We start from the raw sequence: 12,845 nt of genomic DNA, 5'->3' as shown, positions 1-12,845 counted from the left end.
AGCATGTAATTTCCTGACAAGTTGTTTGAAGCAAGACCGCGAGTTTAATAAAGAAGGAGGTCGAGGAAGTGAGCTGTATAGGACTGGGAACTTGGTAAACAAAGGACCGGTGGTTCGTAAGTGCAGAAATGAGGGCGGGGAAAACAGGTGGGAAGAGCAGGTGATATTTTCTTTTCCCCTCTGTGGGGCACCCTTTGGCCAGTTCTCTGTGTGGCTTCCCGCCCCTGTTAAATGGTCAAGCTCTGTGCCCTCAGCAGTAGGTGGGTCTGGGATAGAAATACACCGCTCCGAGTACTAGCAATCAAAGTTAAGGAATCTGCTTGCGAGGAGTATAGAAAATTTAGGGATTATTTCAAACTGGGTTGAGAGTGGGAAGTGGTAGTGTCTTGTGAAGATTTTTGTTCCGCCTTCGGAACTCTGGAGATGCCATGCCTCCTCTGGCGACGATGGACGCAGGGAAGGTGAAGGAGTTCTGAAAAGAAGAGTTACTGATGGCAGAACAATGTGAATAACCAAAGCGCTCTTCCTTCTGAGGGAAGACCACTCTCCCAGAGTTCGCGTCGCAGGGGCAGACACGTGGATCAAGAGATCTCTCGAGCCCACCCGCGCGCTGCCTTATGTGTTTTAAAGCACACCAGGCTTCTGCGGCAGAGTCCCTGGCAAATGCTGCCTGCTCTGCCTCTTTTTGGGCACGACGCCGCGGCTAAGGCTGCAGGGAAAGTGCTTGGAGGTGGCGTGACGGCTGCTGGGAAAGAGGGCCGGCCTGGGAGGGCCGGACGGCTGGTTCTGTAGTCGCCACGGTAACCGAATGCGACTGGATCCCGCCGAGTGATCCGCGGGTTCCCGCTGGCGGCACGTGATTTGTCGGTCTCCCCTTCCCCAGAAGTGCTTTCCTTGAGGCATTTTTTCACGTGGTTCTTGGCTAGCTAGCCTCTGTAGTTGAAAAGCGGTGATGTGGGCCCTGGTAGTCGACGGCGACTGCGGTTCTCTGAGACTGGCAGGAGGCCTCTTCGCGCTAGTCCTTGATGCCAGAGAGCTATGTTTCCAGCTGTTGTGTGAGTTGAGTGGGTTGGATGCACCTTCCAGAAAACACATGTTTAGGATTTGAGAAAACTTAGTGCCCTGGGTACCTTGACATACTTAATCCAAGGCAAGGTGGCTATTTGATTGCTGTCCATTTCTGCCATAAAAATTAGTTCTTTAAATTCTACTTAGGCAAGTATTAGGGACTTGCCAGCTTGCTAACCCTGAGTTGTGGTAAAGGGATCATTCCTAGGAATAGAAAATACTTATGAAGCCTGTATTAACGAATGGTATTTGGTGAAAGAAAGGGGTGGGGATGGGCTACTATCTTAGGTAAATGCGACTTCTTGCCTTAAAACCTAAAAGCATTTCAGATGTATTTTGAAATTTACCTTTCAAATTTAGGGTTGTAGTCATGATAAAATGCCCAGGGTATAGTTTCTGGTCCAAAGTAAGTGCTTACTATAGATAGTGAGTACAATGGCAACCCACTCCAGTGTTCTTACCTGGAAAATAAGGACAGAGGATCCTGGCGGGCTACAGTTCATAGGGTCGCAGAGTCAGGCACGACGGAAGCGACTTAGCATGCACGCACATCATTTATTTAATTATGAAAGTTAACCTAATGACGATTAAGAACGGATAGTTGGCGATTGTCTTTGCATCCCTTGCTGTCTTGTTTTCTGATTACTTTTGTATGTAAATTGTGCTTTTTAAAATCTTTTTCAAATTTCTGGGCCCATTGTATATTGATGAATACTGAAATTCAAGTGAATCTATTCTCTTACAAATTTGAGCTTCAGAAATGTAATTTAACCGCACTCTTGTAGTGAATAATTACGTTAAGGAACAAACTAACATCTCCATGCCTGCTGCTGCTGCTGCTGCTAAGACTCGTCAGTCGTGTCCGACTCTGTGCGACCCCACAGACGGCAGCCCACCAGGCTCCCCCGTCCCTGGGATTCTCCAGGCAAGAACAATGGAGTGGGTTGCCATTTCCTTCTCCAGTACATGAAAGTGAAAAGGGAAAGTGAAGTCGCTCAGTCGTGTCCGACTCTTCGCTACCCCATGGACTGTAGCCCACCAGGCTCCTCCGTCCATGGGATTTTCCAGGCAAGAGTACTGGAGTGGGGTGCCATTGCCTTCTCCGATCTCCATGCCTACCTTACAGTAATGCATTTACTGTATGAAAAGTTATGGTTATTTTTAGCAACTTTGAAAATACTCGGTTTAGGTTGAGTATCATCTGAATGTTTTGTAATGTTTTGTGTTCTTAAAGTAATAGTATTGGTTTGGAATTTTGGTGTACTTTGTTGCCAGGGTTGATTGGGGGTGGGGTGGGGGGAGGGGGAGACTGATACTAGTATCTGAATTAGGTAACTAGCTAGTAAACTAACTAATGTATTTTGTAAGTTGTATGAAGATCGTGGCTTTAGTAGTTACTAAACATTTCCCAAAGAGGTCATTGGTGAAAAGATGCTCAGAATAGGTACTCTGGAATTGTAACAGTTTTCTTATGGAACTTGACACATTACTGGAAAACATTCTCTGTGAAATCGCATTTGTGTGTTGATGTGAGTGCCTGCACCTTCTGATGTTGACAGTTTCAGAATGTTACTTAGAATATTTCCCAGCCACAACTGAATTTATCTCTGTAGGTCATTATTATAGTAATTCTATGTGGGTAACTGCTGGATCTTGAAAAGCTGAACTGAGATTTTTTTGAATGCTGAGTTATACCTGTATACCCAAAACTGTGGTCTTCCTTAATGCTTTCAGAGAATTTTTAGAATCTTTCTGGAAGGAGATTTATGGCTTCATGAGTAGCCTAAGTAATTTGATTTTTGCAATTGGTTAAAGTTATCTTAGACTTTAGAGTGGTATTTGTGTGTCTGACACAGCTGAATTTGCTGAATTGACTATCCTTTCTTTAGAAAATCCAATATTGTATTCCAAAAGCATAGGCATATTCCTTATAATGAAGTGAAATCCATGTTAAAAATTGTTGTGTTTTATTTGTCTGTAAACCTTTAGCAATGTATGGCTTAAGATAGATACTATTTTGTTTGTAAATTATGTTTTTGGTTTTACACATTTTGATCAATTTATGGAATAAACTTGACAGGAAGATTAAAAAAAAGACTATACAAATCGAAAGTCTGAAAGTTCAAACTTTTTTTGGACTTAATACACACATATTTACATTTATTAGATACTTGTGTACAGAGTGGAAATGAAGCAGTCTGACTCTTCTGAACTTAAATTTTGTGTTTCAATGAAAGGAAAATTTTGAAATGTGTATATATAATGTAAGTTTAAAATTTATTATAGTACAGTCTTTAAACTGGATTCCCATCAGTAGAATATTTGATATTTCATAGATTAATTTTTAAAAGATAATGATTTTTAAAGCATTGGTTAAAACTTCCTTGCCCACTTTTACCTGTAAAAATGATCTGAAAAATCAAGATTTTATTATTATAGAAGACAGTGTTTAAGAAATTCTTAACTCTTTAATGTCTTCGTAGATTTGGGATAGCTAAACAATTTTTTCAAGTAGTTCTTTGCTGCCTGTCTTAAACGCATTTCATAAGTGTGTTTTTGCATAATTGCTTACAAAAATACTTGATTTGTAACAAAATTGAGCTTTATGGACTAAGTACAAGATTAGGAGTTTATGTTATTTGATTTATATACAGTTTTATGTTTTTAGCTTTGTTTTCTTTAACTGGAGGATAATTGCCTTACAATGTTGTGTTGATTTCTGTCATATAATAACCCGAATCAGCCATAGATGTATATATATCTTCTCCCTCTTGAGCATCTCCCCCGAATCTCAGTCCTGTAGGTTGATGCAGAACTTTGGGCTGGTTTCCCTGTGTTTTATAGCAGCTTCCCCTTAGCTATGTTATTTCACACATGGTAGTGTATATATGTCAGTGGTTCGCTCTCACCTCTTGCCCCCATCCCAGCATAAGTCCATTCTCCATATCTGCGTCTCTATTCATATTCCTGTCCTGCAAATAGGTTCATCAGTGCCATTTTCTAGATTCTGTATATATGCATTAAAATACGATATTTTCTCCTTCTGACTTACTTTACTCTGTTTGACAGGCTCTAGGTTCATCCCCCTGATTTTGTTACTTTTTATGGCTGAGTAATATTCCATTGAATGTATATGTACCACAACTTCTTTATCTGTTTGACAGACTCTAGGTTCATCTGCATTAGTTCAAATGACCTTGATTCCTTTTTATGTCTGAGTAATATTCCACTGTATGTATGCATCACAACTTCTTTATCTGTTTTTCTGTTGATGGACATCTAGGTTGCTTCCATGTCTTCTCTGTTGTAAATAGTGCTGCAGTGAACATTGGGGTACATGTGTCTTTTTGAATTACAGTTTTCTAAGGGTATATGCCCCCTAGTGGGATTGCTAGGTCATAATGGTTGGATAGCAGGGAGATCAAACCAGTCAATCTTAAGGGAAATCAACCCTGAATACTCATTGGAAGGACTGATACTGAAGCTGAATATCTAGTATTTTGGTCACCTGATGCGAACAGCCGACTCACTGGAAAAGGCCCTGATGCTGAGAGAGATTGAGGGCAGAAGATGGCGTTAGAGGATGAGGTGACTGGATGGCATCACTGATGGAATGGACATGAACTTGGGCAAACTTCTGGAGATGTTAAGGGACAGAGAAGCCTTGAGTGCTGCAGTCCATGGGGTTGCAACGAATCAGATATGACTAGGTGACTGAACAACAACAATGGTAGTTTTATTCCTGGTTTTTTAAGGAATCTCCATACTGTTCTCCATAGTGGCTGTATCAGTTTACATTCCCACCGACAGTGCAAGAGGGTTCCCTTTTCTCCACATGCTTTCCAGTATTTATTGTTTGTAGATATTTTGATGATGGCTTTTTTGACCAGTTATACACCATTTTAGAGGTATTGGTTTTTATGAACTTTCTGGACTTTACTATTTTTATAAAAGTCACTGTATATTTGTGACTTATAAGTCTGTTTAAATTTTGTCTTATCAGTCTCTGATAGATGTTACTTAAACTAGTTTTAGGAAATCAATAAACTTAATTGCCTTAAGCCTGAGGAAACTTTTGAAAAGAATCATTCTAAATTTTATCTATCTCTTAAACTCCAAATCAGAGGAGAGAGCTTTTTTTTTTAACCTTTCCTAGGTATTAGTGCTTTAGTGTTAGAAAGTAGGGTTTCTATTTTCATGTCTAGCCATTATCAGAAACAATAACCAACCTTTTTTGAAGTGTTGATCTTTAAAGTATTATCCTGAAGATAATGAATATTTTAAGTTTTGGAGCTTCCCCCCACTTTTCGGGGGGATCAAGTGGCCAGTCCTGAAAGATGTAAAATTCAGATCAGATGATTTTATTATTGCTTGTCAATAGCTCTGACGAAAAGTAAAATTAGACTTTTAATTAAAAAGAGGAATACCAGTAAGTGGCTCAGTTTGATTGGTCAAAAATTACTGATCCAGTTAAACAAGTGTGTGTGTGTGCGCTAAGTTGCTTCAGTTGTGTCTGACTCTTTGTGACCCTATGAACTGTAGCCCACCAGGCTCCTTTGTTGATGGGATTCTCCAACAGGTAAGAACACTGGAGTGAGTTGCCATGCCCTTCTCTAGGGGATCTTCCCAGCCCAGGGATTGAACCTGTGTCTCTTATGTCTCCTACATTGGTAGGTGGATTCCCTAGTGCCACCTGGGAAGCCTAGTGATGTAATATTTTTCTTTTTTGTATAAAAGCTAACTGAAGGTGATAGCTTTATATTTTGGAGAATATTTAGGTAATTTATTTTAGCACATCACTTCAGTTGAACGTAACAACCTGAGATTTCTTTATAATGGCTTATGGAGATATAATTCACATAAAATTCATGATTTAAAACATTTATATATTTATTTGACTGTACCAGGTCTTAGTTGCAGCATGCGGGGTCTTCAGTTGCTGGCATGTGGGCTCTTGATTGCAGCATGTGGGCTCTTGATTGTAGCATGTGGGCTGTAGTTCCCTGACCAGGGATTGAGCCCAGGCCCTCTGCATTGGAAATGTGGTGTCTTAACCACTGGACCAGCAAGGAGTCCCAAAATTCAGCATTTTAAAGGATACATTAACTGGTTTTTAGTTCTGAACATTTCCGTCACTCTTACAGAAGACCCCAAGCTGTTAACAATTGTCCTCATTAATCCTCTCCCTTTTCACTGTCAGCCACTGATCTACTTTATAGATTTGCCTATTCTGGACATTTCTTATAAATGGAGTCATACAGTATATGTGTTTTTTTGTGTGTGTAACTTTTATGAATTAACTAATTTAGGCTTTTTTTTTTTTAATTTTTGGGTGGGGGGATAGGTTGTATGGTCACAAGGTAAAAAATTTGGAAAGTGTCAGAGTATTTTTCCAGCCACCCTGTTTTGCCTTGATAAAGCCAATACTACCAGTTCCTCTTCTGTCTTTGCAGGTAGTCTGTGTCAGGAAAATACATACATATTCTTTTCTTTCTTTGGCTTTTTCTTTGTTTAAACTTATAGAAGTATATAGCATAATCTATAATTCTTTTGAACTTTATGCTTTGTATATCTTTTAGATAATATTAATGAGTCTATAAGATTTATAATTCTCTTTTGTAGCTGCAGAATATTCCACTCTTTCATAGTACCACCATTTATTACAGGTGTGTATGTGTGTGTTTGCACATATGTATGTAAGATAAAGTCCTAGAAGAACCATTGTTTCCTGGAATGTGTGCGTTTCTACTTTTGATATTTTCATACTACCCTCTGAGATTCTGTCATCTTACACTCTTAAGTGGCTAATTAGATGAGAATGCTGGTTGACATACACCTTTTCCAGCACCTTTGACAGACTTTGATTTTTGCCAAAAATTCTGCTAGGGTAAAAAGCAGTATCTTAGGGTGACTTTAATTCCTTCTGTTCTGTGACTGTGTACATTTTCTTAACTATTTGCAGTTCCTATCCTTTGTCCGTTTTTCTATTAGATTTTTTGTTTTTCCAATTTGTATAAAATTCCTTTTTATATTAGGGAAATGAGATCTTTATGATATGTTTCAGGTACTGTTTTCCAGTTAGTCATTTTTTTAATCTTACATGGATAGTTTTTGTCATATTAAAAACAAATTTATATGATTTTGAATTTATCAAAAATTTTATTTTATTAACTTCTAGGTTTTGTGTACTACTTATTATCAAAAAGCTTTTTTTCAAGATTTCTTTAAGAATTAAAAAAAATTACACTGAGTTGGGAATAGGGGGTGGGATTTAAGTGTTCGGTTTATTGGAATTTTTTTCAGTGTAAGGTCTGAGTTGTGGAGCCAACTATTTCTTTTTCCAGTAAGTTCTGGTGTTTTGTCATGTTTTCTTTAAATGTATGTACTAACAGGGCTTCCTTGATGGCTCAGTTCATAAAGAAACCACCTGCAGTGCAGGAGACCCAGGTTCCATCCCTAGGTTGGGAAGATCCCCTAGAGAAGGGAATGGCAACCCATTCCAGTATTCTTGCCTAGAGAATCCCATGGACAGAGGTGCCTGGTGGGCCACAGTCCAAGGGGTCCCAAAGAGGTGGACACAACTGAGTAACTAACACTTTCACTTTCATGTACTAATTAAGTTAAATAGCATTTTACTTATGTATGAACTCATGCCAGTACTCTAATAAAAGAGGTGATTCTCTATACAGTGATAACATGGAAATTTGTTAATTTTTACTCAGGAGAATGTACTTGTAACAGAATCCTCTCAAATTAATTCATAAATTATTGGGATTCTTTTGGAATGTGGATAACTTTACAATTTAATCTTCTTTTAAGTCTATACTTTTATATTTTCATATAATTTTTCTAAAATGAATACTTTTTTTATGTGAGATTGTTGCATGTATAGTGAATTATTGAAGGATTGGGGTATGAGTAACTTAATTAGATTAAAATGAACTTTAAAAAGGTAATCAAATATTCCAGAATGAATATCCTTACAGTGATTGAGAGAAAAGTAGAAGCAAAATCTTAGAAGAATTTAGGAATGTATTTTGGGATAACAATCATTCTTACATTTTTGTTAATAAAATAAATGTTCACTTGATTAAAGTGTTGTTTTGTTTTTTTAGGCTGGGAAGGCCATTGTGATTATGTGGTAACTACAATTATCTTACTACTGATTTTCCCACTGGAATCATGGAGGAGAAACAACAGATTATATTGGCTAATCAAGATGGTGGGACAGTGCCAGGAGCAGCACCTACTTTCTTTGTCATCCTGAAACAGCCAGGAAATGGCAAAACTGATCAAGGAATTTTGGTTACTAATCGGGATGCCTGTGCTTTGGCTAGCAGTGTGTCATCACCAGGAAAATCTAAAGGAAAGATTTGCCTTCCAGCTGATTGTACTGTAGGAGGAATCACTGTCACCTTGGATAACAATAATATGTGGAACGAATTCTATCATCGAAGCACAGAGATGATTCTGACGAAGCAGGGGAGACGCATGTTTCCTTACTGTCGTTATTGGATAACAGGTTTAGATTCAAATATGAAATATATCCTTGTCATGGATATATCTCCTGTGGATAATCACCGTTATAAATGGAACGGTCGCTGGTGGGAGCCCAGTGGGAAGGCTGAGCCCCATGTTTTGGGGAGGGTTTTTATTCATCCAGAATCTCCTTCCACGGGTCATTATTGGATGCATCAACCAGTGTCTTTCTACAAACTCAAACTTACAAACAATACACTGGACCAAGAAGGGCATATTATCTTGCACTCTATGCATCGCTACTTGCCACGGCTTCACTTGGTGCCTGCAGAAAAGGCTACTGAAGTGATACAATTAAATGGCCCTGGTGTCCACACTTTTACCTTCCCACAGACTGAATTCTTTGCAGTAACAGCTTATCAAAACATTCAGATTACCCAGTTGAAAATAGATTACAATCCATTTGCTAAAGGCTTCCGGGATGATGGGCTGAATAGTAAGCCCCAGAGAGATGGAAAGCAAAAGAACAGCTCTGACCAAGAAGGGAACAGTGTTCCCAGTTCTCCTGGTCAACGGGTCCGTCTTACAGAAGGTGAGGGGTCAGAGGTGCAGCTAACAGATTTGGATCCTTTATCAAGGGGTCAGGAAACTTCAGGCAAGGGTTTGGAGAAGCCTTCCCTTAATATAAAGCGAGATTTTCTTGGTTTCATGGATATTGATTCAGCCCTTGGTGAAGTCCCTCAGTTGAAGCAAGAGGTTTCTGAAAGGTAGGTAACAATTTTCTGTTCTTAGAGATAAAAGGAGGATTTGAATTTAAAATATTGGTTATGTGGATTCCTGACTTTAGGTATTAATAATGCAAGCCACTATAAAATACCCCACATTTGTGAAATAATAGTTGCTTTTCTATTCTGCAAAATGATAGTTCATTTTTCTGTAATGAATATCAGTTGGGTTCACAATCTAGAATTCTAGGCAAATTAGATGACTTATCCCAGTGGGAACCTTAGATTTTTAGATTTAGACTTTTGTTAATCATGCATGTTTGTCTATTCCTTGTTAATATATAGACAGCTTTTAAAAAGTATTAAAATATAGTTCATATATAGTATATATAGACAACTCTTGATTAATTGGAGAAGGGAAAAGAATGACCCCCAAATCATAATTGAAGTAAGACTTATCCAATGAGGCTCAGAAGAAATTGAAAGTAAACTAATTTATGTCTAGTACGTAAGAATTTCCTGGGACTTACCTGGTGGTTCAGTGGCTAAGACTCCATGCTTCCAGTGCAGAAGGTCCATGTTCAATCCCTTGTCAGGGAACTGGATCCCACATGCTGCAACTAAGGGCCCTGCATGCTGCATCTAAGACCCAGCACAGCTAAATAAATACGAATTTTTTGTCCTGTGGACATCCTGATCCATAAATTTCCTGACTAAAAACAAGCTGAAGGTTATTACATGTTAAAATAACATGATACACTGTTGCACTTTTAAAATTTGAACTTGTGTTATTTATTTTTATTGAAGGCTTTATTTTTTTAAGAGCAATTTTAGGTTTGCAGCAAAATCGAGATCAAAGTTAGATATTTCCCATTACAGCTTCTGTCCCCACACATACATAGCCATTCCCATTATCAACATCCACCACCAGAATGGTGCATTTGTTTATAATTGATGAACCTATATTGGTGCGTCATAATCACTCAAAGTCCATAGATTGCATTAAGGTTCACTCTTGGTGGGTTTGGACAAATAATGTAAAGACATGTATCCACCATAATAGTATCATACAGAGTACTTTCATTGCCTTAAAAATCCTCCATGTTATACCTGTTAATCTCCTGTTCCCCTCGCCTCTGGCAACCTCTGATCTTTTTGTTGTCTCATAGCTTTGTCTTGTCCAGAATGTCCTATGTCTGGAATCATACAGTGATGTAGCCATTTCAACTTGGCTTCTTTCACTTAGTAATACGTATATAAAGTTTCTTCATGTCTATTCATGACTTGATAGCACATTTTTTTTGTTTGGTCGTATCAGTTCATTTATTCAGTCATCTCTTGAAGGACATCTTAGTTGCATCTCAGTTTTGGCAGTTACGAATAAAGCTGCCATGAACATCTGTGTCCAAGTCTAATGTCCATTTGGATAGATACCAAGGAGCATGGTTCCAAGACTGGATGGTAACAGCATGTTTGTTTATTTATTTGTTTGTTTTTTTATTTATTTGGCTGCCTCAGGTCTTAGTTATGGCACACGGGATCTTCCATCTTCATTGTGGCATGCCTGATCTTTAGTTGTGGTATGTGAACTCTTCAGTTACAGTATGTGGGATCTGGTTCCCTGACCAGGGATCGAACCTGATCCCCCTGTGTTGGAAACGTGGAGTCTTAGCCACTGGACCACCAGGGAAGTCCTGGTGACAGTGTATTTAGGTTTATGAGAAATTGCCAAACTCTTCTGTGAATGAGAGTTCTTGCTGCTCTACATCCTTGTCAGCATTGTCAGTTTTCTGGATTTTGGCCTTTCTAATAGGTGTGTAGTAATATCTTGTTTAAATTTGCCTTTCCCTGATGACATGATGTGGTGCATCTTTTCATATGCTTATTTGCCATCTGTGTATCTTCTTTGGTATCTGTTAAGGTCTTTGGCTTATTTTCTAATCAGATTGTTTTACTGTTGTCTTCAGACTTCTTTGTATATTTTGGATAACATGCTTTTGCAAATATTTTTTCCCAGTTTGTGGTCTGTCTGCTCATTCTCTTGATGTTGTCTTTCACAAAGCAGAAGTTTATTATCTTAATGAAGTTCAGCCTATCAGTGATTTCTTTCATGGATCATGCCTTTGATTTTGTATCTTAAGAAGTCATTGCCATATTGAAGGTCATGTAGGTTTTCTCTTAGGTTATCTTTTAGGATTCTTAAAATTTTGTGTTTTACATTTTGGTTTATGATCCATTTCAAATTAATTTATGTGAAAGTTGGAAGGTCTGTGTCTAGTCATTTATTTTTGCATGTGGATGTCCTGCTATTTCAGCAGTGAGAAGACTCTCTGCTCTGATACTGTCCTTGCTTCTTTGTCAAAGATCAGTTGGCTCTATTTGAGTCTATTTGTGGGCTCTCTAGTCTGTTCCCTTGACCTATTAGTCTCTTCTTGTAACAGTACTACACCGTTTTGATTACTGTAGCTTTTTAAGAAAGTCTTGAACTTGGGCAGTATCAGCTCTCCAACTTTGTTCATTTTCAATACATGTTGGCTATTCTGGGTCTTTTTCGTCTCTATATAGTCTTGAGAATCAGTTCAACCATATTCACAAAATAACTTGCAGGGATTTTGATTATGCTTGCATTGAATCTGTAGATCGAGTTGGGAAGAACTGACATCTTAACTGTATTGAGTCTTCCTGTTCATGAACATTGACTACCTCTCCATTTATTTAGTTCTTTAATTTTTTTCATCAGCGTGTTTTCATTTTCCCCATATAGATCTTGTATATATTAGATTTATAACTAAGTATTCACTTTTGGGGAGTGATAATGTAAATGGTATTGTGTTTTCCACTTGTTCTTTGTTGATACATAGGAAAACTATTGAATTTTGTACTTTACCCTCATAATCTGCAGCTTGTTTATTAGTTCCAGAAGTTTTTTGGGGATTCTTTGACATTTTCTACCTAGATGATCATGTCATTTGTGAACAAAGATAGTTTTATTTCTTTCTCTCAAATCTGTATTATTTTTATTTCCTTTTATTGCATTCACTAGGACTTCCAGTAAGATGCCGAGAAGGATTGATGAGAGCAGACATCTTTTCCTTCTTTCTTATCTTAGTGGGAAAGTTTCTAATTTAAGTTGAGAAAGTTCCCTTTTATTTGCTAGTTCACTGAGAGTTTTTATCATGAATGGGTGGTGGTGTTCAGTCACTAAGTCATGTCCAACCCTTTTCAACTCCATGAACTGCAGCACGCCAGGCTTCCCTGTGCTTCACTATTTGCTGGAGTTTGCTCAGATTCATGTACATTGAGTTGGTGCTGTTATCTAACCATCTCATCCTCTGCTTCCCCCTTCTTTTGCCCAGCATCAGTGGCTTTTCCATCTTCAGCTCTTCACATCAGGTGGCCAAAGTTTTGAAGCTTCATCATCAGTCCTTCCAATGAATATTCAGGGTTGATTTCCTTTAGGATTGACTGGTTTGATCTTGATGTCCAAGGGACTCTGAAGAGTCTTCTCCAGCACCAAAAATAGAAATCATCAATTCTTTGGCACTCAGCCTCCTTTATGGTCCAACTCTCACA

At 38.3% G+C, this 12,845-nt stretch overlaps 1 protein-coding gene across 20 annotated transcripts in view; it reads left to right on the top strand.

Moving 5' to 3' along the window:
- MGA (MAX dimerization protein MGA) overlaps positions 1–12,845 on the top strand; it is a 145,854-nt gene that overhangs the window by 48,338 nt on the left and 84,671 nt on the right. For all 20 annotated transcript variants that reach the window (XM_070378178.1, XM_070378176.1, XM_070378179.1 and 17 more), the window contains exon 2: positions 8,184–9,314. In XM_070378178.1, the coding sequence (XP_070234279.1) occupies positions 8,251–9,314 (1,064 nt within the window). In that variant the 5' untranslated portion in view covers positions 8,184–8,250. The remainder of the gene's footprint in view (positions 1–8,183; positions 9,315–12,845) is intronic.

This window comes from Bos mutus, chromosome 10 (genome assembly GCF_027580195.1).
Source record: "Bos mutus isolate GX-2022 chromosome 10, NWIPB_WYAK_1.1, whole genome shotgun sequence".
Classification (NCBI taxonomy): Eukaryota; Metazoa; Chordata; class Mammalia; order Artiodactyla; family Bovidae; genus Bos; species Bos mutus.
The sequence above is the reverse complement of the archived record's forward strand: the minus strand, read 5'-3'. Positions and strand labels throughout refer to the sequence as shown.